The sequence below is a fragment of the Hordeum vulgare genome, chromosome 5H (assembly GCF_904849725.1).
Source record: "Hordeum vulgare subsp. vulgare chromosome 5H, MorexV3_pseudomolecules_assembly, whole genome shotgun sequence".
NCBI lineage: Eukaryota > Viridiplantae > Streptophyta > Magnoliopsida > Poales > Poaceae > Hordeum > Hordeum vulgare.
In genome coordinates this window covers 102,755,770-102,780,260 of record NC_058522.1, presented here as the reverse complement: position 1 = coordinate 102,780,260, position 24,491 = coordinate 102,755,770, and the positions used below count along the sequence as shown (strand labels likewise).

General features: G+C 55.5%; 1 protein-coding gene across 3 annotated transcripts in view; it reads left to right on the top strand.

The window, feature by feature from the left end:
• Positions 1-754: 754 nt before the first annotated feature.
• The window catches only part of LOC123452032 (5-methylthioadenosine/S-adenosylhomocysteine deaminase-like), a 30,614-nt gene continuing 6,877 nt past the window's right edge, over positions 755-24,491 (top strand). For 2 of the 3 annotated variants that reach the window (XM_045128604.1, XM_045128603.1), the window contains exons 1-3: positions 755-1,076; positions 1,180-1,352; positions 6,091-6,249. In XM_045128604.1, coding sequence (XP_044984539.1) covers positions 872-1,076; positions 1,180-1,352; positions 6,091-6,249 — 537 coding nt within the window. In that variant the 5' untranslated portion in view covers positions 755-871. The remainder of the gene's footprint in view (positions 1,077-1,179; positions 1,353-6,090; positions 6,250-24,491) is intronic. The other variant, XM_045128606.1, reaches the window with a different exon arrangement.

Below are 24,491 nucleotides of genomic sequence, written 5' to 3'. Positions count from 1 at the left end.
TATTCAGAAAATAACCACTGACCATGCGGCGGGATGCAGACGCGTTAGATCAAACGGGTGTTAGCTCGGACATCCGACGGCTAGCTAGGTGACGGATTATTTTTAGAAATCATCCGTCGGATGCGTAGCGTTCCCCTTAAAATTTTGGACTTCAGTTTTTATCTGTTGGAGAGAGAGACTTTTGTGAAGACCAAAAATCTTCTCCCTCCATTCCTAAAAGGGAAAAGCTAACCATCAGCCGACAGATTATAATGGCCGCATCAGCCACCTCCTCCGCAAGACACACGTCCAAATGACTATGCGGTTCTGCAACAAAGACTATGTTTCTGAAACATATACGATGTTGCAGTGGTCTACTATAGATTTATGTTCTGACCATCCGGCTGCCACCAGCCGCCCATGAACGTTGCAAAAAATTTCCGCAACTTAACTTTTGTTGTAAAAATTCCTGAAACATGACCTTTGTTGCAAAAAATTCCCTCACAAAAATACCTATGCTGCAGAAAGACGAAGAAAAAAAAATCCTGCAACAAGCAAATTGTTTCTGAAACTCGACCATTGTTTCAGGAATTAACGGATCCAAAGTTTATTTCTTGCAATAAAGCGAAGGTTTCTGCAACTCGGCCATCGTTTCAGGAATTATGGGGTGCCTGACCGGAGCAGAACCGACGGACACGAGTAAATCGGAGGACCCTTCAAGTGGTGCACGTGTGGATGCGTTCCTAAAATCAATTTTTGGTCTCGAAATTTGGAGATGCTGTAAGTGAAAGATGAGTGTCCCCTTCCGTGGAACAGAAAGCGAACAGTCTCCGCCTGCCGCTTCCGACTTGCGACTCTCCGGACGTACGCCGCTCCGGGAGGTGGCGAGAAAATGACGCAGGCGGCGGCATCGGCCGACATTGTCCTCCACAATGCGTTTGTCGTCACCATGGACGGCGCCCTCACGGTCCTCCGGGACGGCGCCATCGCCGTCGCGGGCAACCGCATCGCCGCCGTGGGCCCTTCAGCGGACGTCCTTAGCGCCTTCCCGGGCGCTGCGCAGACTCTCAACCTCGCGGGTCGTATCCTCCTTCCCGGTTGGTACCCGCGCGCCTCTGCTTGACGAATCTTTTCCCCTTCCAGAAATTAGTCAGTTTGCAGTGACGCTTGTGTTTGTTGCTTGGTTGATTGGATTGCTAGGGTTTGTGAACACCCACGTGCACACGTCGCAGCAGCTGGCGCGGGGTATCGCCGACGACGTCGACCTGATGACGTGGCTGCACGGGAGGATCTGGCCCTATGAGTCTCACATGACGGAGGAGGACTCCTACGCCTCCACACTCCTCTGCGGCATCGAGCTCATCCGATCTGGGGTGAGCCAATTGTCCACTGGCATCAGTTCCACAGTATATTTCTCTGTTGGTAAACTGGGCCAAAACCGTTAGAGCAACTCTAGCAGACTCGGCAAAACACACAGACACGCAAAATTCCGGCGAGTACGCGGGCTTGGCCCAATTTTCCGGGCAGAACAGAGCCCGCATACTCGCCCGGCCCGCAATTTTTTTTGCCGCGGCCCGCAAACCGCACGCTCTGACCGCTATATCTACGGTTCCGCGGCTCGTTTGCGGGTCGAAACCCTATCCCCCGCCGCCGCCGAGCCCCCGCGATTCCCCACCCTCTTCTCCACATTTCTCGCCGCCAGTGACCACCTCCCCGCCTCTAGCCGCCATGTGGGGCCGCATGTGGAGCTCCGGACGCGGCTCCGGCAGCAGATCCGTCGGCGGAAGCGACCCGGAGTGCGAGCGGCGCGAGGAAGCACGGGCCCGGAGGTGGACCAACCGCGGCATGTCGCCGCCGGCGAGCTTCCGGCGGAGCGAGACGGAGGAGTACGACCGCCGGCGCGCGTCCTTCTCCTCCGCAAGATGTTCGTACGCCGGGAGCTCCTCCTCCGGCGCGGGCCTTCTCCCAGTGAGGAGGGAGTGGTCAGAGGACGAGGAGGAGCCGGACGAGTTCGACTTCGTCCCCGTCAAGGAGGAGCCCGCTCCGCTCGGCCGCCGCGGAGTCGTCGGGCCGGAAGACTCGTCGCCGACGTCGATGCTGTTGCGACCGCCATCTCCGAGCGGAGCGTGCGCGAGGAGGCGTCACGCCGAGGAGCTCGAAGACCTCGAGTGGCAGTAGGCGGTCGCCGCCGACCTCGCCGCCAAGGAGAAGTACGAGGAGTGGCACTGCATCCGCGAGGAGCAGAGGGCAAAGTACATCGACCTCTGCACCTCCGGCGAGGAGGATTGAGCGTCCTTCTCCTCCACGGCGTCGTCCATTTGCCGCGACCTCGCCGCCGTCAGATCCGACCCCCTCTAGTACTAATATTAATGTAGTATGTAGTATGAACTATGTTTGTAGTGTGTTGATCATGATCTATGTAGTATGTGATGAACTACTCGCGTCAACGAGGTGCAATTTCTCCCACGAAAGTGTTTTTTCAAATTATGCAGTTCTAGATACGGTTTCTGTTCGGCCGCGCTAGTTTTCGACCTGCAAACGCGATCTTCGTGAAACCGCAAACGCGTTTTGCGGGTCAAGTTTTTGCGGGGTCTGCTAGAGTTGCTCTTACAACACGCCCAACGAGAAGGGCACCCCGGCTGACCTGACACCTACAAGACCCACACACATCACCGAGGCGACGACACCGTCAAGATTTCCAGCAATGTCATCGTCATCACCTCTCCCCGAGCAAGCGACTCCGACTTCAGCGCGGACGACCCGTCAAGGCCCCTCCGAATGAGCGACACGCGGAAACCATGTTGGCCAAAGCCAAAAATCGGTCGGTGACGACGAAGACGAGGCTACTCCGACCTTGATGGCGAGCATCACAGGGGAATAGGGGCACGTCTGGCGCCGACAGAGTCCGAAATGCCCATCACCTGTCATTGTTGCCGCCGTGTTGCCCCGCAACGCCGCAGCTCCGACTTCACGCTCAGGAGCAGCCCGATTGTCGAGGAACAAAGACCAACGACAACCCTGCACAACTTGCCACCATCATCGTCGCCACACAAGTTGCGACGTCAAAACCTCGACACTGCTAGTCGGGCACCTGCCGACTGCAGCGCCGTGAGCGTCTAGCCCATGAAGAGCGGAAACCGGATCCCATGACCTTCAAGATGACGCCCCAAAGGGGGGAAGCGACGATGCCGACGCCGACGCCCAGCCCGACAGGGCTTTAGGTTTTCACCCGAAGACCTGGAACCGAGGGTGTGCAGGGGATGGACTCCTCGGCGGCGCCTCCAAGGAGGTGTAACGACGTCCGCGGACGTCGCCGTCGCCGGCCAGCAAGCTTTCGCCTGAAGCATCATCCAACACGACACCCCCACGCGTCGCACCTCCGCTAGCCCGCACACCTCCCACAAAGCCGCTGCGCCGACAACACGCGGGAACCACCGCAAACCGACGCCGCGCCACCGCCAACCCTCGTCGCCGGCAGCCGCAGACGAGCCGGAACCGATCGAGAAGCAACCGGATCTGGCACCGCCTCCATGCAGCACCGCAACAACCCCCATGAGTCAGCAAGAAGGTGACCCACGTGGAGACGAAGGACCCGAAGACATGGAAAGGGGGGGGGGGGAGCCACCCCACCCCCACTCGCCGGGCCGCAGCCCCAGATCCTGCCAACAACGCCACCGCGGCCGCCACCCGCCGGAGACGCAGTCTCGGGGCCCCACTCGCCGGAGCAGCAGCGCCGCACAAGGAGGTCAACCAACCCCGCCACGAGCTCCCGCAAGGCGCCAGATCTGCGCCGCCGGAAGCCCCACGCACCGAGCCGCGCCCCGCGCCGAAGCCCTGCGCGCCCAAGCTGCGCCCCGCCCCGCGCGCCCTCCCGCGATGCCCCGAACGCAGCAGCCCACGCTAGTACGCGCACTCGCGCGAGCGCCGCGTCAAGCTCCTGCCGGAGCGGACAGCCCGCGCCGCCCCCGTCCAAGCTGGAGGAGGGAAGGACCCCGCCGCTGCCGAGCCGCGCAGGCTTCGGCCGGCGACGCGCCGGCGGCGGCGAGGGCAGGAGAGGCCGGTGGGAACTCGCTGGCGGCAGCTACGGTTGGCTCCTGGGCCGCTCGCGGGAGCGACCAGGGGAGCGCCTCCGATGTGCCGGTTTGACGCAGCTATAGTCTAGCAAATTCAGCCTCAGACAGACTGACTGATGATACACACTATATATGTTTGCTCAAGCCTGGAATCCTTAATTCCGCCACCCGGTTGCGTTTGCATTGGTGGAGATGTTACGGAAAACACAGTGAGAATTGAGCAATTTATACAGTATATTCCGTAAGGATTTATTGATACGTGCAAGTACAAGTGCAAGTAGGTGCCCAGCATTTTGCATCTTGGGTTGGTTGATTCCGAATGTTTCTTTTACATGAGGAAATTAGGATTTTGGTACTTGTACAGCTCTAATGCTCTATGGTGACTGGTGAGGCATATTATCTTTTCAGGTGTTGTGAGGTTATGCATCATAGAGGCATGTTTGTCATGGAGGAAATATAGAGTTGGGTCCATCTGCAGACCAAGCTTGGTCTGCCTCTTGATTGTACAGTCGCTGCATACAAACTGCAAGGAACACTCTGTTATTTCTTAGTGTCGCATTGTGCTATTTGGACCAAGCTTGATACCATGTGAACCAAGTGTGGTTTCATTCCACCAGCAAAATGTATGTGGTCTGTGGTGTCTTCTCTAAGAACTCGCCAAATCTTTTAATAGCATTGGCTTCCACTCCCACGTGTGGATGAGAACCCAGGGCAGGGGTGACCTTGTAGTTGTCTGATACTCCTATCCCATTTGACCAGATGGAACCATTCTTAGGGCTCCCAACTATCCTTTCGAGTTTTGAGGCCTTTGGGGTGCCTCGAGGTAGACACGATCCATTTGTTACTGGATGATTCTCACTCCTTCCTTATCCCCGACAGTGTGAGAGATGTCTTTAGTACCGTTTTCATATCTTATATGAAAGAATGTCGTTGTTTGTAAGTTGAATCATGCATATTATGTGTACAGATCAAATTCAACAGCTTTTTTAGATGAGTTTTTTGAAATATATGTTCATAGTATAAATCTTTACATGTTACTTATTGTTGCTGCTGAAACAAATTTATGCATGTTGATATGTCCTTTTTGCTTCTTTTTGTTACTTAGAATCTCGTAGAAAGAGTGAAGAATATATTATTTGCATCCTAAAATCCTAACAAATTTGGAGCACTCAGCCATCTAACGATTGCTTACTGTCTGATCTGTATGCCGTTCATATGTTGAAGTGGATTCTCTACTCTGTTAGATCCAGGGTTTCGATTATTTAGTAGTTGATCAAAACACACAAGTTTTTTGTTATCCTCAGATCTAGAAGTCTCATTTTTCTTGTATTCCTCCTATGGCACTGGAATATAAAAATGGTGGCTAGAAACCAATTTCTAAGCTGAATAAAGTTCAGTTTGTTGTGCTATTAATTGTAAAAATCCTGATTTATGGCTTCAGGCTTGGTTAATCTGGTAGTATGCTGTTTGAATATCTTCACAGATTATAATTGGTTACTTGTGTATGTTTGGGGTAAAGTTCACTAGCACTTCTGTTCATTTTATTGTTACATCATGTATATTTTTTGATGGCTTATGGATTGATCTACATTCCGAAGGTGTGAACTAAAGATGGAGATATTTCTTAAGAGTTAGGCATGCCTTAGGCGGATCTGGGCAAAACCTTTTAATTCTGTGTATTGTTAAAATCAGTGTTTAATCTTTATATTGTGTTCACCTAGAGCTAATTTAGAAACAACGAGGAAGTGAGCCTAGCTCACTTGGCTAGTGGAGTGGATGTACAACCCAGCCACCCAAGTTCAAGTCCCCACGGGCGCGAATTTGGGTTCTTATTATTTCAAAAAAAAACTCGCTGTGGGGGGGTTCCCTTACAGTTTTCCTTCAAAAATTTTTTAGAAACAACGTCACATATGTTCTTTATGGTATGGTCAGCCTGTACTCAACTTCCTGAATAGATATGCTCAAACCAGCAGCAACCTGATGAATTCTACTGTCTTAATGCACCTAAACATTTTTTTTATTTGTCATTCAATGGCAGGTAACATGCTTTGCCGAAGCGGGTGGTCAGTATGTTTCAGAAATGGCTCGGGCGGTGGAATTGCTGGGATTGCGTGCATGCTTGACAAAGTCAACAATGGACTGTGGTGATGGGTTACCTCCAAACTGGAGTTCTTGTTCCACTGGCGACTGCATTCAGGTTTGTCCTTTCCATCGGGATCACTTTCTTGAACATTGTCACCTGATGCAGTTCTTTTGCTTTAACTCAATTTATATCCTGGACTCCAGCCTTTCCATGGAACACATAACACTTTTTGTTCTCTTATTACCCCCTAGTTTGATCATATCCAGCATCTGATGTGTTTATCGAGTTGTTAAGTTTATCTCCTCTATTAGTTAGCATTATTTTCTAGTACAGCCCTATTTATGGCACATCTGATGCATGTCGTAAGCAGAAATCAGTTAAGCAAAATTAGCTCCTTATGTACTGCTATATTCTTTCCCTTAACCGGCTGTTCTAATTTAATTTCTCCCCTAACCTGAGCCCTCATTCGCTTACTGCAGTTCTTTCTCGAATTGTTTCTGTCCGACCTATTGGATGTTTATCCCTGTTATGTACCAGTGCACATGACACATGTTGCATTTTCAATAGCAACAACTTATAGAGCAGATTCCATTGTGTCGATATCTGCACATTGCAGTACACGAGTCCTCAAGTAAGAACAGAGTTACTCTAAGAGCATGTGGTATATTTGATACTACTATGTTTATTGCTGAAGTTAGACAAGCGTTGTATAACACCCCTCCTTGTAAGAAGGAATGTTACCACCAGAACACAAAGAAAGCCTAACATGCTCGTGGGAAAAATCCGGCAGCACCTCCTTTGTACCGTCGGACATCAACAACAGGCAATTGAATAAACAGAGTACATATAACTCAAGCAGAAGCATTCAACAAGCTCATATGAGCCATATAGAGCAAAGTGATGAAGCCACAAACCGTCATGCTACACCAGAAGAAGAAACCATACGTTCCAAGCACACATGAGTACTAGGTGGGAACTAGCAAATTCCAGTAAAGTAAACGTAGTAGTCAAGGGAACAAACCGAAGCAAAGTTCATACACAACCAGACAAGCTCATATGACCCATATAGAGCAAAGTGGTGAAGCCACAAACCGTTATGCTACACCAGAAGAAGAAATCATACGTTCCAAGCACACATGAGTACTAGGTGGGAACTAGCAAACCAACCCACCTTGTAAAGTAAACATAATGGTCATGGGAACAAATCGAAGCAAAGTTCATACACAATCAGTAGATCCTAGCTATCAAGAGTCATGAACCAAATTATGAGGGTTGTGTCGTGGTATTTGTGCGGCAGATGCCAGGGGGTGGCTTAGATTGTGGTTTGGGGCCGACGGACGCCGGCGGCGTCTGGGAATGGGTGAAGGCGCAAGACACATAACACCGATCTATACAGGTTCAGGGCCCTCCGGTGAGGTAAAAACCCTAGTCCTGCCGGTGTGACTATAGGTGATCACAATACAAGGGTGTTCCTCGACCTGTTCGTGAGGAAGGAGATGGAGCTCTCGCTGTCGGTCTCGTTGCCTCTGTGGGGTGTTTTAGTATTCAGATGCTGGCCAGCCCCTCTCTGGGGGCTGGGGTTCGGCTTTATAGGCTAGCCGGAGGTGTACAGTAGTGGGGGAAAGGAAGGGGTGGGGCCCGGTTGCCAGCCTCTCCAGTTGGCCGCGGGGCCCGCCGGCTATCGAGTCTTGTCCGGCGCGGGGAGTGGGTAGGAGCAGGTTTGCTACAGGGCCGCCTCGCCTGGTCAGCCTCGGAGTGACCAGTGGCCCTGTAGCCTTGCCCTGCTCGCATCATGACGCCTTGTAGCATCGTCGGGCCTGTCAACGTGCACTTTAGCCACGTGTGCTCCTGCGTCGTGGGTCTGATCTGGTCGTCGTACGCTGGTACGGGCGCTGACCCGCTGACCGTCGTCGGGGCCAGCCGGACGGGCCGGTTGTCGCCAGCCGTCCAGCAACGCGACGGCCAGACGGGCCGCCTGTCGCCAGCTGGCTCCCAAATGTCTTCGAGTGGGGTTTCCCCCGCTTTGGTATACCGAGGGGCCATTACCCCGTCAGTAGCCCCCGAAGCCGTTGCGGTCCGGAGGCCTCCGGACGAGGGGGGCCAGCGGCTTCCCCCTCCCCGCCGGAAATCGGTCATTGTTGGAGTTGACGAGCCTGTCGGCTCATGTCTTATCGCGGGTCGGCTGGCGTGGCAGCCGGCTGAGGGCTAGCCGGAAGCCGCGGCGCCTGGGGTCTCGCGACGACGCTTCGGGTTCGACGCCGGTCGGCGCGTGCCACATGTGACCCGGTCGTGGGCGGCGTCCCGCCACTATGCGTGCGACGGGCCGCCGCCGCAGGCCTAGCCCGCCATGCCTTGGGCGGGATCTTCTGCGGTCTCGGGCCGCCGGTTGGATGCCTCGGGCGATTAATGCGTGCAAGCGTTGTGGGTTAGTGGGGGGCGTGGGCGTAACTGATCCCACGCTCCCACGTCTTCCCGGGGCTTTAAAAGGGGGAAGAGGAGAGGCCGAGGCTGCCATTGCCTTCCCACTCGTCTCCCACCTTCCGCCAGTGTTGATCCGGAGCTTGCAGCTGTTCGTCCTTCCTCCTCGCGTCCGCAGCGCCCTCGCCACCTCACCTTCGTCCCCGCCCCTGCAGCGCTCGCTGCCGTCGTTCCTCCCTTGCGCCCGTAGTCCTACGGTCGGTCCGCTAGGGGGCCGCATCTCCAACTTCTTCTTCGCCCCACCGTCGACGAACGCCGAGATGTCCGCGCCACCCGCCGACTCGTGGGAGGGCTCCGTGATCACGGAAGCCCACATCGAGTACCTTCGGCGGACGCGCAGGATCTCGTTGGCCGAGCGGGTGGAGGTGCGCGTGCTGGGGGATGAGTGCGTGCCGGAGCCGCGCGTCGGCGATTGCGGAGTGTTCGGGACACACTTCATCGTCGGCTTTGGGTTGCCGGCGAGCCGCTTCATGCGCCAGTTTCTGGAATTCTACGGGCTCCAGATGCATCATCTTGGGCCCAACTCGGTGTTGTACTTCGCGTGCTTCACCACGTTGTGCGAGGGATACTTGGGCTTCTGGCCCTTCTCTTGTTCCGGCTATTTTTCCACTTCCGCGCGCAGAAGAACGAGGAGGTGCCGTACTCCCGCGGCGGCGCGGTGGTGTACGCCGGGCAGAACGCGCTCTTCCCGAAAATGAGGTTGATCGATTCCTTCAAGAAATGGCAGCGGTCCTTCTACATCCGCAGCGTCGGGGAAGGGCGAGACTGGGTCAACCTCCCGCCGTTCATCGACGAGCCTCTGACCAGCGCGAACTGGGACCTCAAGGTACGTAAAGATGAGGTTATGACGGTTATGGGCCGGGTGAAGCAGCTCAAGACCACTCTGGGGTTGATGCCTGCGGACCTGGGGGCGGCCTTCATCTCCTGCCGGGTGCTGCCACTGCAGGAGCAGCCGCATCGAATCTGTGACATGGGTCTTCGGAAGGACCCCTGCCGGCTGTCGATCGTCGAGCCAGCGTCGGGCAAGATCGCCGCAGAGTGAACACCATTACCCGATTTGGGTTGGATGTGGAGGGGTGGTGGTCTGGCATGGAGCCATTCTGCCGCAGCAACCGTGCTCCACCGGTAAGTTTCGCCCGACTGAAGTTGCGTTTGGCTTCTTGTCGTGGTGACTAACGCTCGGTCGTGCTTCGTTCAGCTTTTCAGCCGGCATCTGACGACGGACGGTCCGAACCCGCAAGTCTTTGCGCCGGACCGAGAGGACTCCGACCCCGAGGACTACAGTCGGACGGGGACGACTCCGCGCCCCTGGGGACTCGAAAGTGCCGGAGGCGGAGGAAGATGTGAGGCGGAGGCGCCGCCAGCGGGGCCGGAACATCTGGTGAGTCCCGCACCAACATGACTTTGAAAGATTGGACTGATGATGATGACGATGATGTGTGCATCGTGGACGCGCCGCCTGCGTCAACGGAGCCGCCCCGGCGTCGTTGGCGAGGGGGGAGCGAGGAGCTCCTGGTTGGGAGCCATCCGGCTGCGGGGCAGCCGACCCGTTGCCAGACGATGGAGGAGCGGTGCAGGGAGAAGTGGTCGGTTGAAGGGCCGCCAATCGCCCTGGTCGGCCACGCTGCTGCCAGGCACTCATTCGCCGGCGCGGAGGGCGCCAAGGCGCGGTGGCCATCCGCTTCCCCTCGTTTCGGGGTAAGTCTCTTCCAGAGCTCGTGCTCTCTTTTCTGTTCTGCTTCTGATTTGCCATACTGAGCTCGTGCCCTTTTCTTTCTTCTTGGCAGCGAGGCCATTGAACTCCCGCCGTTGGCCCAGTCGGTTCCCAGGGTTGAGGGTGCTGCGAAACTGGCCGCGGAGCACTCGGCGACGGCGCGGCTCGACAGGGAGCGCGTCGTCGAACTTCGTGCGGCCAAGACGGCTGCCACAACGACCGGTTTGAGCGGCCCTTCAGCCAGGGCGGCAGCGGCACCATGACGCCGGTGACCCCCAAGGCTTGTGCCTCAGAGGTCTAGCTGGTGCGCACGGAGGCGCATCGGGAGCCGGCCTCGGAGATGGAGGTGCCGCGGGCTGCGTACCCGATGGTGGAGGAGGTGTCGAGTTCGGAGTCCGACCAAGAGCGCCGGGCCGAGTCTGAGATCAGGGCCGGTGACGACCGGGCCCTGGTCACCTTGTCAGCGCGTCCGTCAGCCATCTTGCCATCCTCGACGCTGGCGACCTGTCGGCTGCCATAACGGGCATCCGACTGGCCAGTCTTGCGCTTGCCCTGATTCGGCTGGGATCGGCCGGCTGCCGGGGCGGCAGCCGGTTTGGCCAAGGTTGGCTTGCCGGCCATGTCGACGAGCACCGAGAGCTTCATGGAAGACTCGGCCATGTCGTACTCATCGACGACGGCCATTAGCTGCGCCAGGGTCGCCGGTTCCCGGCGCATGAGCTTGTGCTTGAGGAGGTGCCGTCTCGACAGCCGTCGATGAAGTACTGGATCGCCTGTACTTCATGGACGCTCTCGTAGGAGTTGCGGAGCTCGGTCCACCGCGTGAGGTAGTCGCGGAGAAGCCATGTCGGGCTCTGTACGCATAGGGCGAGCTGGTGGGGCCGGTCAGGGCGGTTGTATGTGCCGGTGAAGTTGCGCACAAACGCCTGCTGGAAGTCCAGCTAGCCGTTGACGCTGTCGGCCGGTAGGCTGTTAAGCCAGGTCCTGACCGAGCCGAGTAGCATGAGGGGTGCGTAGCGTACTGCCACGTGCTTGTTGCTGCCGTCGATGCCGACGACGGTGGTGTAGTCGGTCAACCAATCCTCATGCTTGGTCGAGCCGTTGTACTTGGGGGTGTCGCGCGCCAAGGTGAAGCCCTTGGGGATGGTTCCTTCAGGATGCGCGCCCCGAAGCAGGGCGGGCCGGCAGTGCTCTCCTCGACGGCGTAAGACTCCGTGAGGCGTTCCAGGCGAAAATAGGCGTCCTGGTCGTCCAGCTAACGTGGGCCGGCACATTCGGCCACCGGGCGACGAGCCGCCGGCCGCCCAGTCGCGGTCTTCGCGGTGGTTGCTTCATGCCGGCTGCCCGGCCGCCCAGTCGCGGTCTCCGCGGTGGTTGCTTCGTGCCGGCTGGTAGTTGCCCTGGCCATTCGGCTCGTTTGTGCGGCTGTTGACAACCGACAGGCTGCGGTCTCGCCGACCGCAACTGCCCGTATGTCGACTGCCGCGGCGATGGTTTGCATTGACATGCGAAGATGCCTGGTGCGTGTCCCGCCGGCCAGTCGCGGGCCGGCGAGGGTCAACGAGGTCGTTGTTGGTCCTCGAGCGAGAACCGGACGGGTCGCGGAACGACTGGGCCGGCTGCTCCTGCTGCGCGTTGGCAGCCTCCACAATAACGCGAATGCACTCCTGCTGCGCCTCGCGGGCCGGCCCCTCGAGCTCTCCTAACTCGCTAAGGGCAGCCCGCGCGGCTCTAATGTTCTTGACGGGGGTGTCATGGACGGGGCGGCCGCTGGTGCAAGCGAGATAATCATAGCAAATACATAAACGAGAATGACAAATAGGGCATACATCTGCCATCTGACATAGTATAATATAAGGTTTACATCCACACAATTATTCAGACAAGTTAATCCCGCTACGGACTACATGAAACAAGGAAAAGACTATGATATCCCGCATGCTGGCCCACGATCACGACCACGGCCTCAGTCCTCCGGATAGTTCACGTACAGTCGGTCGTTCTCCTCATCGCACTGCCACGCCAGCTGCGTGCCATCTGGATCTCCTGCGTCGGGCGTACTTGTACCTGTTGGGGTGTTGTAGTAAACTGTGAGCCACGGGGACTCAGCAATCGGATGACCTTGGTACCGAAACTAGTCAAGTTATTAGGTGAGGAAGGTTTAGTGTATAGGTTGCAGCATCCTAAGCATATATGGTGGCTAACTTACGAAGATCAGAGTTATTGTATTGGTGGTCTACGCGAGCGGTCGAAGTCTAGGTGATCACTAAGTGATCCTGAACACCTACTTACGTCAAACATAACCCCACCGTGTTCCCGATCAAAGAGAGGTCTTCGAAGGAGACAGTCACGGTTACGCACACAGTTGACAGTTTTATTAGAGTTAATTCAAGTTATCTAGAACCGGATGTTAACAAATTATCCATGTTTGCCACATAACCGCGGGCACGGCTTTCCGAAAGATTAAACCCTGCAAGGGTGCTCCAACTAGTCCATCACAAACGGTCACGGGCCGCAAAGTAATCCTCTATCACGAATCTCGTGATCTCGTCGGATTCCTTAGAGGAAAACCTCAACTTTAAGGAGACACAAAGTTTCACCGGGATTCCTATACGCAAGATATATCGCTAAGGTAAGACAAATCTAGCAGGACTTCTCGTCGTGTCGACTACCCCGATAAGAGCCGCGTATCTCAGTCTCAGGACACGACAGATGAGCTAGACGTCGGGTTGGCTAAACCACTGGGTGACCAGGGGGCCCCGGACATCGCTCAGGTGGGACCAACACTCATGAGGAGCATGTTAGACCTTTCAGCCTGAGCATTGATAGTTGTGGATGACACTAGGAGAGTTGGGACAATTTTCGTTGGTTTATTTCTCACACAATGCCATGCCAACCTGAGAGGTTGGAGATACATATTTATAGGCTGCTAGCCAGCCAAGCATATGCTAAGATGCTAGTCTAAGATGCTAGTCTAAGATGCTGCTAAGATGCTAGTCCAAGATGCTATCCTAACTGCCAGTCCTTGATGGTCAAGGATTCTATCCTAACAGCCACAAGGACCATGTGCTGCAGCCCCACAAAGGACTATGTGCTGCAGCCCCACAAAGACCATAGTACATAGACTTATCCATCATTCTCCCCCTAAGTCTTGTACGTCGTCTTGTGGGAGAGTCGAATCATCCCAATCCTGGAGCAGAGTTCGAGGAACTTGATCCTCCCAAGAGGCTTGGTGAGCAGGTCTGCGAGCTGGTCTGTGGTGTTGATGTAGCTCGCCTCGATGCTCCCTTCTTCCAAGCAGCTGCGGATGAAGTGATACCTCAATCGGATGTGCTTGCTCCGTTCGTGGAAAACGGGGTTCTTTGCCAGAGCCAGGGCGGACTTGCTGTCCACCAGGAGCTGCACCGTTCTGGTGTCTCGGACGAGGAGATCACCAAGCAGTCGAGCGAGCCAGAGCGCCTGAGTGCAGGCGGTGGAGGCCGCTATATACTCGGCCTCACAGCTGGACAGGGCCACCACCTGCTGCTTGACCGATTGCCAGCTCACGAGACACTTGCCGAGGAAGAAGAGGATCCCGCTCGTGCTCTTGCTGGTGTCGATGTCGCCGGCGTGGTCGCTGTCGCTGTACCCGACGAAGTGTGCCGCCCCCGGACACCTAGGGTAGTGGAGGCCGTGGTCGAGGGTCCCTGCCACGTAGCGGACGATCCTCTTCACTGCCTGCTGGTGCTCCGACGTCGGTCGCTCCATGAACCGACTGACATAGCCGACGGAGAATGCCAAGTCCGGCCGTGTGTGAGCAAGGTAGCGAAGGCTCCCCACAAGGCGTCGGTACTGCGTAGCGTCCACTTCCTCCGTCGTGCTGTCGCGGCTCAGTTTCAGCCTCTCCTCCATCGGAGTGAGAGCTGGGTGGCAGTCGGTGAGCCCAGCTAGCTCAACGATGCGCTTGGCGTAGGCGGACTGTCGAAGCGCGATCCCGGAGTGATCCTGGTGCACCTCGATCCCTAGATAGAAGGAGAGGAGCCCCAGATCACTCATCTGGAAGGTGGCCTTCATGTCTTCCTTGAACGCCGCCACCTCTGCATCTTTGATGCCGGTGATCACCAAGTCGTCAACATAGACGCCCACCAGCAGGGCATTTCCTCCGCTGCCCCGTCGGTAGACGGCCGCCTCATGCGGGCTTTGCTCGAAGCCCATCTTCTTTAGCGTGGAGTCCAGCTTGGCGTTCCACGCCCTAGGTGCCTGCTGTAGGCCGTAGAGGGCCTTACGCAGGCGGAGTACCTTGCCCTCCTGGCCAGGGATCGCAAATCCCGGTGGTTGATGCACATAGACTTCCTCCTTCAAGTCGCCATTGAGGAATGCCGACTTGACATCCATGTGATGGACACGCCAGCCCTCCTGGGCAGCTAGCGCAAGGAGAAGTCGCACGGACTCCATCCGTGCCACGGGAGCGAAAGCGTCGTCGAAGTCGACTCCTTCCTGCTGCAAGAAGCCTCGAGCCACCAAGCGAGCCTTGTGCTTGATGATGGCGCCGGCTCCATCCCTCTTCAGCTTGAACACCCACTTAAGGGTGATTGCGCGGTGACCACGAGGGAGGTCAGCGAGCTCCCAGGTGCGGTTCTGCTCGACCGCATCCATCTCCAACTGCATCGCGGCGCGCCATGCCGCGTCTTTCTCGGCCTCTGCAAAAGACCGAGGTTCGCCGTCCTCACACGCGAGTTGTAGTTGTGCCTCCAGGTCGCGTGGCACCAGTCCCGGCACCGGCTGGTCGCCGAGTAGATTATCCATCGTACGATACCGTAGCGGTTCGCCGCTATGATACGCGTCGATGCGCTCCTCGTCGTGAGTGAGCGGGGAAGCGAACTTCATCGGGTTGTGCTCTGCGTGAGCTGGTGCTGATGAAGACGAGTCCGGAGTGGTGACTGTCGGGGCTGGAGTATGCGGCGTCGCCGGTTGTGGTGCCGTCGGCGTAGCAGGCACCGGAGTCGATGTAGTTTTGGGGGCTGGGGTAGACGTGCTCGGCGAAGAGGAGCTGCTTGCTCCCCCAGCTTCCTTGAAGTGGACGTACTCGACAATGAAGTCGTCATACGTCGGCGTCGAGCCGTCGTCCACCGCCTTGTCCCATTTCCACCCTCGCCCTTCGTTGAACACGACGTCTCGCGCCGTGCGCACACGCTGTGTCTTTGGGTCGAGGATGCGGTAGGCCTTTGAGCCCTCCGCATAGCCGATGAAGACTCCCGGAGTACTCCTGTCGTCGAGCTTGCCGATGTGGCCGAGCTCTTTGGCGAACGCAAGGCAGCCAAAGACCCGCAAGTGAGAGACCGCCGGCTTCCGCCCATGCCAGGCCTCGTACGGCGTCCTGCCGTCGAGTGCCTTAGTAGGCGAGCGGTTGAGGATGTAGACGGCCGTTAGCACCGCCTCTCCCCAGAAAACAGCCAGCATCCCTCTCTGCTTGAGGAGAGCCCGAGCCATCCCCACAACCGTCTGGTTGCGGCGCTCGACGACGCCGTTTTGCTGCGGGCTGTACGGCGCGGAGTAGTGGCGCTGGATGCCCTCATCAGCGCAGTACGACGCGAATTCAGCCGCCGTGAATTCGCCACCGTTGTCAGTGCGCAACACGCGCAGTTTGCGGCCGCTCTCCGCCTCCACAGCAACCTGCGCACGCCTGATGGCGTCCGGCGCCTCTCCCTTACTGCCGAGGACCATCACCCACATGTAGCGAGAGAGGTCGTCGACGAGCAGCAGGAAGTAGCGTCGACCTCCTGGTGTGGCTGGCGTCACCGGGCCGCACAGATCTCCGTGCACGAGCTCCAGTCTCTCCTTGGCCCGAAAACTCGCCTGTTGGGGAAAGGGGAGTCGTCTCTGCTTCGTCAGCACACAGATGTCGCAGAACTGCTCCACATGGTCGAGGCATGGCAGGCCTCGCACCATCTCCTTGGCACTTAGACGCTTCAGGGCCTCAAAATGAAGGTGCCCAAAGCGCTCATGCCATTGCCACGCCTCGTCGTCCCGACGGACAGCGAGACAGACCGGTTGTGCCACCTGCACATCAAGGACGTAGAGTCGATTTTCACCTCTGGGTACCTTGGCGAGAAGGCGGCGCTGGCGATCCCAGATGCGTAGGACCCCATGCTCAATCAGCACGCGTGAGCCGTTCTCATCCAGCTGTCCCAAGCTGATGATGGAGTTCCTTAGCGCGGGGATGTAGTAGACACCGGTGAGCAGCCGGTGCTCTCCCGTCTTGGTGGTGAAGATGACGGAGCCGACGCCCTTAATTTCCACAGCTGAGGCATCCCCAAACTTGACGGAGCCTCGCGCGTCGGAGTCGAGCTCGGCGAAGAATTCCCTTCGACCGGTCATGTGGTGGGTGGCGCCGGTATCGAGGCACCACCCCGCAGTCTTGTCCTTCCCGGAGCCATCGCCGAGAAGAGCGTGTGCTTTTGGCTCGTCGAGGTGGAGGGGAGCCTTTGCGACTGGTGTCGCTGAAGGTAGCTCGATGCTTGCATGCGCCATGAACAGAGCCGTCTCCTCCTCCGCCGCCTGTGCGACGTGAGCCTGGCCTTGTCGTGGTTGGCGACACTCATTGGCCCAATGGCCAAGCCGGTCACAGTTGTGGCAGCTGTTGTCCTGTGCCGGCTTGGGCTTGCCAGCGACGCCGTCCTTGGCGCCTCCGCGGGCGTCACCTTCGGCACGTCCTTGTGCCTTGCCGCCCCTTCGCGCCTTGCGCTGCTTGCCGCGCTTGCGGCCGCCCGTCGTGGAAGAAGGCTCCCCCTTCTTCTTGTCACCAAGGCTGGCATCCCACTGCTCCCGAGTTAGGAGCAGCTTCCCGCCGGTGGTGATGGGCCCCGAGGGAGGCTGTGGCTCGTCGGTGTCGACGACCTTGAGGCGACCTATCGCCTCCTCGATCGTCATCGTGGAGAGGTCCAGCAAAGACTCGATCGAGCGAGCCATCTGCTTGTACTTCTCGGGAATGCACCGGAAAAGCTTCTCGACAGCTCTCTCCTCGGTGTAGGTGGCATCGCCGAACTTCACCATCTTCTGCAGTAGAGTGTTGAGACGGAGAGCAAAGTCATCAACGTCCTCACCTGGCTTGAAAGCCAGGCTCTCCCACTCCTTACGAAGTGCCTGCAGTGTGGACTTGCGAGCACGGTCGCTGCCGATGCGTGCCGCGTCGATGGCGTCCCAAGCCTCCTTGGCAGTCCGCTTGTTGGAAAGCGAGAACTGCATCTCGGGCGGGACTGCGGCGACGAGGGCGTCCAACGCCCGTCGATCTTCTTGGTGGTCGACGTTGCTGTCCTGGACTGCCTCCCACAGCCGCCGCACCTGGAGCCTGATCTTCATGATCGCGGCCCACTCGACGTAGTTGGTTTTAGTGAGGGTAGGCCACCCAACACTGGGACCAACATCCCTGACCACAGTCCGGACCTCGTAGAGGCCGCGGTCCTGGTCGTTGCAGCCGCCGTCGCCGTGCGCACCTGCACCTGGAGCGCGGGCGTGCTCGGCTGCCCACTGCGCTGTCCGCTCTTGCGCCACTTTGGCACGGTCTGCGTCGGCACCGTCGTCCGCAGGCGCGGAGCCGTTGGAGCTGCCGGAGCCGACGCGGAGTGCCTTGGCACCCGCTGTAGCCTCACGTGCTGCCTCCGCTGCTGCTGCTGCTTCTACCTCCGCCCTGGCTGCTTCTACCTCCGCTCTGGCTGCTGCCAGCTCCGCTGCAGCCAGCCTTGACACCCTTGCTGCCGCAGCAGCTGCTGCTACAGCTGCTCGCTCACGCTCCTCTGCCACGGCGCGCTCGGCCTCCTGCTGGCGCCGTATGCTCGAGGTAGCCGTGTGCTGAGAGCGACCTGCAGACATGGCTCGCTGCAGGGGGGCTGTTGCGTGAAGAGGAGGCTGTTGCTGACGAGCTGCTGCTCGACAGTCCGGAGGGAGGGAGGTAACTAGGGGCAGTCGGAGCAGCAGCTGCTACCGGCTTAGGCTGCTCAGCTCCCGGTGAGAGAGGTGAGCAGGAAATGCTCAGGGTGCAAGATAACCTGGCTCTGATACCACTTGTTAGACCTTTCAGCCTGAGCATTGATGTTGTGGATGACACTAGGAGAGTTGGGACAATTTTCGTTGGTTTATTTCTCACACAATGCCATGCCAACCTGAGAGGTTGGAGATACATATTTATAGGCTGCTAGCCAGCCAAGCATATGCTAAGATGCTAGTCTAAGATGCTAGTCTAAGATGCTGCTAAGATGCTAGTCCAAGATGCTATCCTAACTGCCAGTCCTTGATGGTCAAGGATTCTATCCTAACAGCCACAAGGACCATGTGCTGCAGCCCCACAAAGGACTATGTGCTGCAGCCCCACAAAGACCATAGTACATAGACTTATCCATCATTCTCCCCCTAAGTCTTGTACGTCGTCTTGTGGGAGAGTCGAATCATCCCAATCCTGGAGCAGAGTTCGAGGAACTTGATCCTCCCAAGAGGCTTGGTGAGCAGGTCTGCGAGCTGGTCTGTGGTGTTGATGTAGCTCGCCTCGATGCTCCCTTCTTCCAAGCAGCTGCGGATGAAGTGATACCTCAATCGGATGTGCTTGCTCCGTTCGTGGAAAACGGGGTTCTTTGCCAGAGCCAGGGCGGACTTGCTGTCCACCAGGAGCTGCACCGTTCTGGTGTCTCGGACGAGGAGATCACCAAGCAGTCGAGCGAGCCAGAGCGCCTGAGTGCAGGCGGTGGAGGCCGCTATATACTCGGCCTCACAGCTGGACAGGGCCACCACCTGCTGCTTGACCGATTGCCAGCTCACGAGACACTTGCCGAGGAAGAAGAGGATCCCGCTCGTGCTCTTGCTGGTGTCGATGTCGCCGGCGTGGTCGCTGTCGCTGTACCCGACGAAGTGTGCCGCCCCCGGACACCTAGGGTAGTGGAGGCCGTGGTCGAGGGTCCCTGCCACGTAGCGGACGATCCTCTTCACTGCCTGCTGGTGCTCCGACGTCGGTCGCTCCATGAACCGACTGACATAGCCGACGGAGAATGCCAAGTCCGGCATTGTGTGAGAAATAAACCAACGAAAATTGTCCCAACTCTCCTAGTGTCATCCACAACTATCAATGCTCAGGCTGAAAGGTCTAACAGAGCACTGGCCCGGGTTGTTGATTAAATCTTCGGGGTAGCTATTCCCTATGCAAATTTTTATTAGGTGATTAGCAAATTTAAAACCAATGTTGGGTCCTGCCGGACAAGTCTTAACACTACACGATTTATCAAGGGGGTCCTCATAACAACCCCGAACGTGTTAGGAGCGATCAGTTATGGAATCAAACAACGGTAACCGAAAATAAGGCGGCAATAACGGAACAAATCACTCGGCAAAAGGCTAGGCCTTCCGTCATTTACCAAGTATATAGGTGCATTAATTAAATAGCAGTTTAATCATAATGATATCAAGATACTCATGTTATCACATGAGACAGCTGGCACTTGCAACTAGCAAAGCTATACATTAGAAGCTGAGCAAGCCTACTTAGCCAAACAACATCAGCTAGGAGGGGAAGGTGTTTGGGTTTCATGTCAATGTCAGGAGGCAATTACATCAAGTGGTAGGCAACGAGCATATATCGAAGGAAGCGTGATTCTAAGCATAACAAAGCTAGATACGGTATCAAGGTCACGGTCATCTTGCTTGTGATGTCTTCAGCTTGGAACTGCTCTTGATCGTCCTGCACGTATTCTCCAGAATCCACGTAGTCGCTCTCCGATCCCGGTGCTATCCAAGATAAAAATAACAACCAATGAACACCAACACAACATGATGCAACAATCAATATGATGCATGAGATGAGAAGGAAGCATGCATCACTATTCTAATCACTTTCATATGCATGGGATGAGAAGATAAACTTCTGGACAGAACTTCACACTAGGCTATCTTGACATGCATGAGGATGGCATGAACAGGTGCATCACGAGAAAACGATGCAAAAACATATAAAGAACGTAGGGAACGGAGCTACGGATCAAACGGAAACTACGAAACAAGATATGGAGTCCTACGGTTCAAATCCACCACAAGCACACTCCAATGGCACTCTTCTGGTGTTTCCAGGTTGCCACATGATCAAACAAACAAATATAGGTGGAGTGGTGCAAAGAAACTCACCACACCACCAACAATACTCACACAAGCGTCAAAACAACTAAACCATGCAATCTGATCTAAACAGCATCATAGCAGTTTGTCTACAACATTCAAAGTACCTACAGCCACCCAAATGAGCCAAACAAGATATGTGGCAAAAGCCATTCAAAAGCTCTACAAGCCTGAGCAAGAAGCTACTGCAAAGGCATCACACATGAGAAGATCTATGGACACAAACTTGGACAAAAATAACAGATTTCTGGGACTTAGTGAAAATCTCAGATTTTCACCAGCTGCTTATGCTCTGAAGCATTTTGACAGTCTCCAAAATGATATCTACAGAAAGTGAAAGTGCATGAAATTTAACAGAGAGCTAGACAAACCCAAAAGCTCACAAACCTTTGCATGGGCTGATTCCCAACACATGAGCTTGTGCAACCACATCAACAAGGGAGAAAATAACAGCAGTTTCTCAGACTTAGTGAAAATCTGAGATTTTCACAACGCTGACTATTTCAGCCAAATGTCAACTTTGACAAGGCACAACAAGTGCATACAAACTCATATGTATAAAACAAAGACTCCATGTTGTAGAGGGGTTCACCCACTACTGCCACATCAAGGATTCATCCTCATAGGCCCAACACACCACATGACACTAAGCTCTAATCACGGCATCAAGACAGAAAAATGACCGTTTATGAAGTTGCTCTAAAGTGAAATCTGATTCCACCAGTGGATTCCTGGGATGATTCTACCCCAAATCCATATATAATACATGGGTACTTGCATGGAACATGTAGGCACAAAGCTAGCTCGAAAATCAACCTAGAAATCACTATAAGCATATACTCCCTCCTTCCATCTATATAAGGCCTAACCCCAAATTTCATTTTTCCATCTATATAAGGCCAAACGAGGTAACCGATGCGTCTTCCATTTAATTCCCTCTCACAGGTTGCGCGCTCCACTTTTGTTGGCCAATGCATGAAGTCCTAGAGGAGTTATTGTTGAGCTGCATGCAGAAAAAGGGGAGAGGGGGTTGCATGCGAGGGATTAATCTCGGCACCCCAAAAAACTTGCATGCGATTTGGTTGGCCAAGTGCTATTCCCAACATTTTCTCCTCTTTTTATTCAACAACCTTGGTATGAGAGATTCAGAACTTAGGCCCTACATAGATGGAAGGAGGGAGTAAGGGCATTATGACATGTGATTCAAGCATACATGGCATCTCTATACCTACCTATGCACACACACAAGGTCATACACCACCTCAACAACATAAGGGCAAGCATGAGGGGTTTGTCCTCATGCACAAGTGCATAGGTGCACTCATGCTCACACACACACATGCATGAACACCTCACCCAAATATATACTCACACACACACACCACCAAGGGGTGCATCAAGAGGGGCTGCTCTCTTGCACATATGCATGTGCAACCATATGCACACACACACCCTCATAGGTGCACATCTACTCATGTGCACGCTCACACACTTACACACATGCATATCCACACACACATGCATACACTCACAACACTACCACATACATACACTCACACACCCTAGGGGTTCAAAAGAACACCCCATGTTTACTAAGGCAACCATGAGCACAATTGCTCATGTGTGTGTGACACACACACACACATACACACTTGCACACACTAGTGCATATGCTCTCATGCACACATACACACAAAACACCCACATACACACGCCTCACTACACACACACACATACACTAAACATGTGCACCTCCACACTACTCACCACATATACCACAAGCTAAAATAAAAGGCGGGGTGAAATCCACTGGTTGTGATGTGAACACAATCTACTTGCTGCCCAAGCAAAGCCAAGTGAAACCACCATGCAAAACAACAAAAACAATATAAAGGGGGTGCACTGGGTCGAACCCAGGACCTCTCTGATATGCAGCAACACCACCTACCACTGGGCTAGCACACATACTTCGACAGAGAAGGGTAAACAAGCAGGCTAAGCTCTGGTGTCGAGCCACTGTGCAAAACAAATAACCAAAAGCAAAAGGGGGCTCCTCTGGGACTCGAACCCACGACCACAGCCCCAACCAAACTACCCCCTACCACTACGCTACACGATCGGATCTTAACAGAGAGGGGGGCGTTGCTCTTTTGAGCATCCCTCTCTGTTCCTTCTATAGATCGACGGCGACCGGAACAGGGGATGGTCACCGGTGATGCTACGGCCAAAATTGGCATGGGGGATCTTGCTGGGAGGAAGAGGGATCTCTCGGGGATCCATTCCCGTGCCAATCGCAGCAGGAGGAGGCCTGCTACGGCGGCGCACCAGTGCTCTGCACCACGGCGGCGACGGCGACAGAAGCGGCGGTGCTACGCATCTCTAGCGACTATACGCGAGGGAAGAGGAAGGAGAGGATGAGCTGCTCACCCTGGAGTGCTCGGGGAAGACCTGCTACGACATAGAGGAAGAAGAGGAAGCAGAGGCGCGGGATCGACGGCATTCTGCTCTGGCCTGACGGAGTCGCCGTGGAGGCAGCGCCAGAGAGGGGGATCCACCCCTCTAGCGATGGGAACGGAACGGCGGGAGGTGCTCCATGCTCGCGGACGCCTCGGACGCCGTGGGGAGAGGCTGCCGACGACGAGAGGGACGCGGATTCGACGGCGGCGATCCTCTGAACCTCACTGACACTTACCTGTCGAGGGGGAGGAAGAGGGAGATGGAGGAAGGAGAAGGAGGTGGGGGCGGCTAGGAGGAACCCTAGACGGTCCAGACGTCGAGGGGGGAATTAAATAGGCCGGATGGGACGGCCTCGATGTCCGTGAGGGGAACGGCGAGCGCGCTCTCCTCTCGGGACTGACGGAAAGTAGAGATAGACGAAGACGCCGTCAGGAAGAAGAGGGACGGGGAGATGGGCCTGCGCGCTAGGGAAAGAGGGAGATGGGCCAGAGGAGGAGAGGAAGCCCATCCAGTGGCGCCAAATAGAGAGAAGGATTTATGACCCAAAGAAATAAACAAATGCACAGCAAGAATAAAACTCCTAGGGAAATCTAGGTCTCCAAAAAATAAAAATAAAATAACCCTGGTCATAAGGGAATCATGACCCAAATAAATAAAATACAAAGATGATTTTTGGAGCAGTAAAATATTTACAAAACAGAATTAATTTAATCTGTTTTGTGAATAAAACCCCATAAGCAAAGTTTTAAAAAAATACCCTAGTCACATCTCCACATCCACAAGAGAAGGCACTAAATAATCTACATTTTAAAATCAGGAAAGGAGCAAGTAAAACTTGAGCTCAAGAAAATAAAGAAGGGGTTTCCTTTGAACTCTAGTTTGAAAACTACATAGTTGAAACCCAAGCTTTGCACACCACATCAACATGTCACATGCACTCATCACACCACACATATGGATCAACAACAACAACAAGGCATGGCATGGCATGAATGCAAAGAGAGGTATGATGCAAAGGGGAAGACATGAAATGCCCACATGAAATGACAACTCTCATAGCATGACCACATGGATCCAAACAGGAAAGGTTTCCAAATATGGCAAGTTACATCTGGGGCATTACAGCTGGCCATCTCCTGGCCGAAGGCGGCGCCGTGGCGCCGCACTTCCCCCAGCCGGCTAGGCCCGGGGGCAGCCGGAGTGAGGCCGTGGGCCGCGTTGAACTCGCGTCGAGCGGCCTCGAATTCGCGCTGGTAGCCTCCAATGCTTCCGCCTCCGCGAGCAGGCGCCAGCGGTGGCTTTCCAGTTCCGCGGTTCGGGATGGGCGCGTGCAGTGTGTCCACTGCAGTGTGAAGCGGGGTCCGGTACGCTGACGTACCGCCCAACGAGATGGCGGCCATTACCTCCACGCGGGTGCAAAGGTCGTCATGGTTGGTGGAGAGGTCGTCGTCGTCGGACGCCGGCAGTTCGTCGCAGCTGACCACCTCGGCGGGGTACTCGTCGGGGACGACCGCGACGTAGACGCGGTGTGAGCCGAAGGGGACGATGGAGCCACCGACGGGGAAGTCCGCGTCTT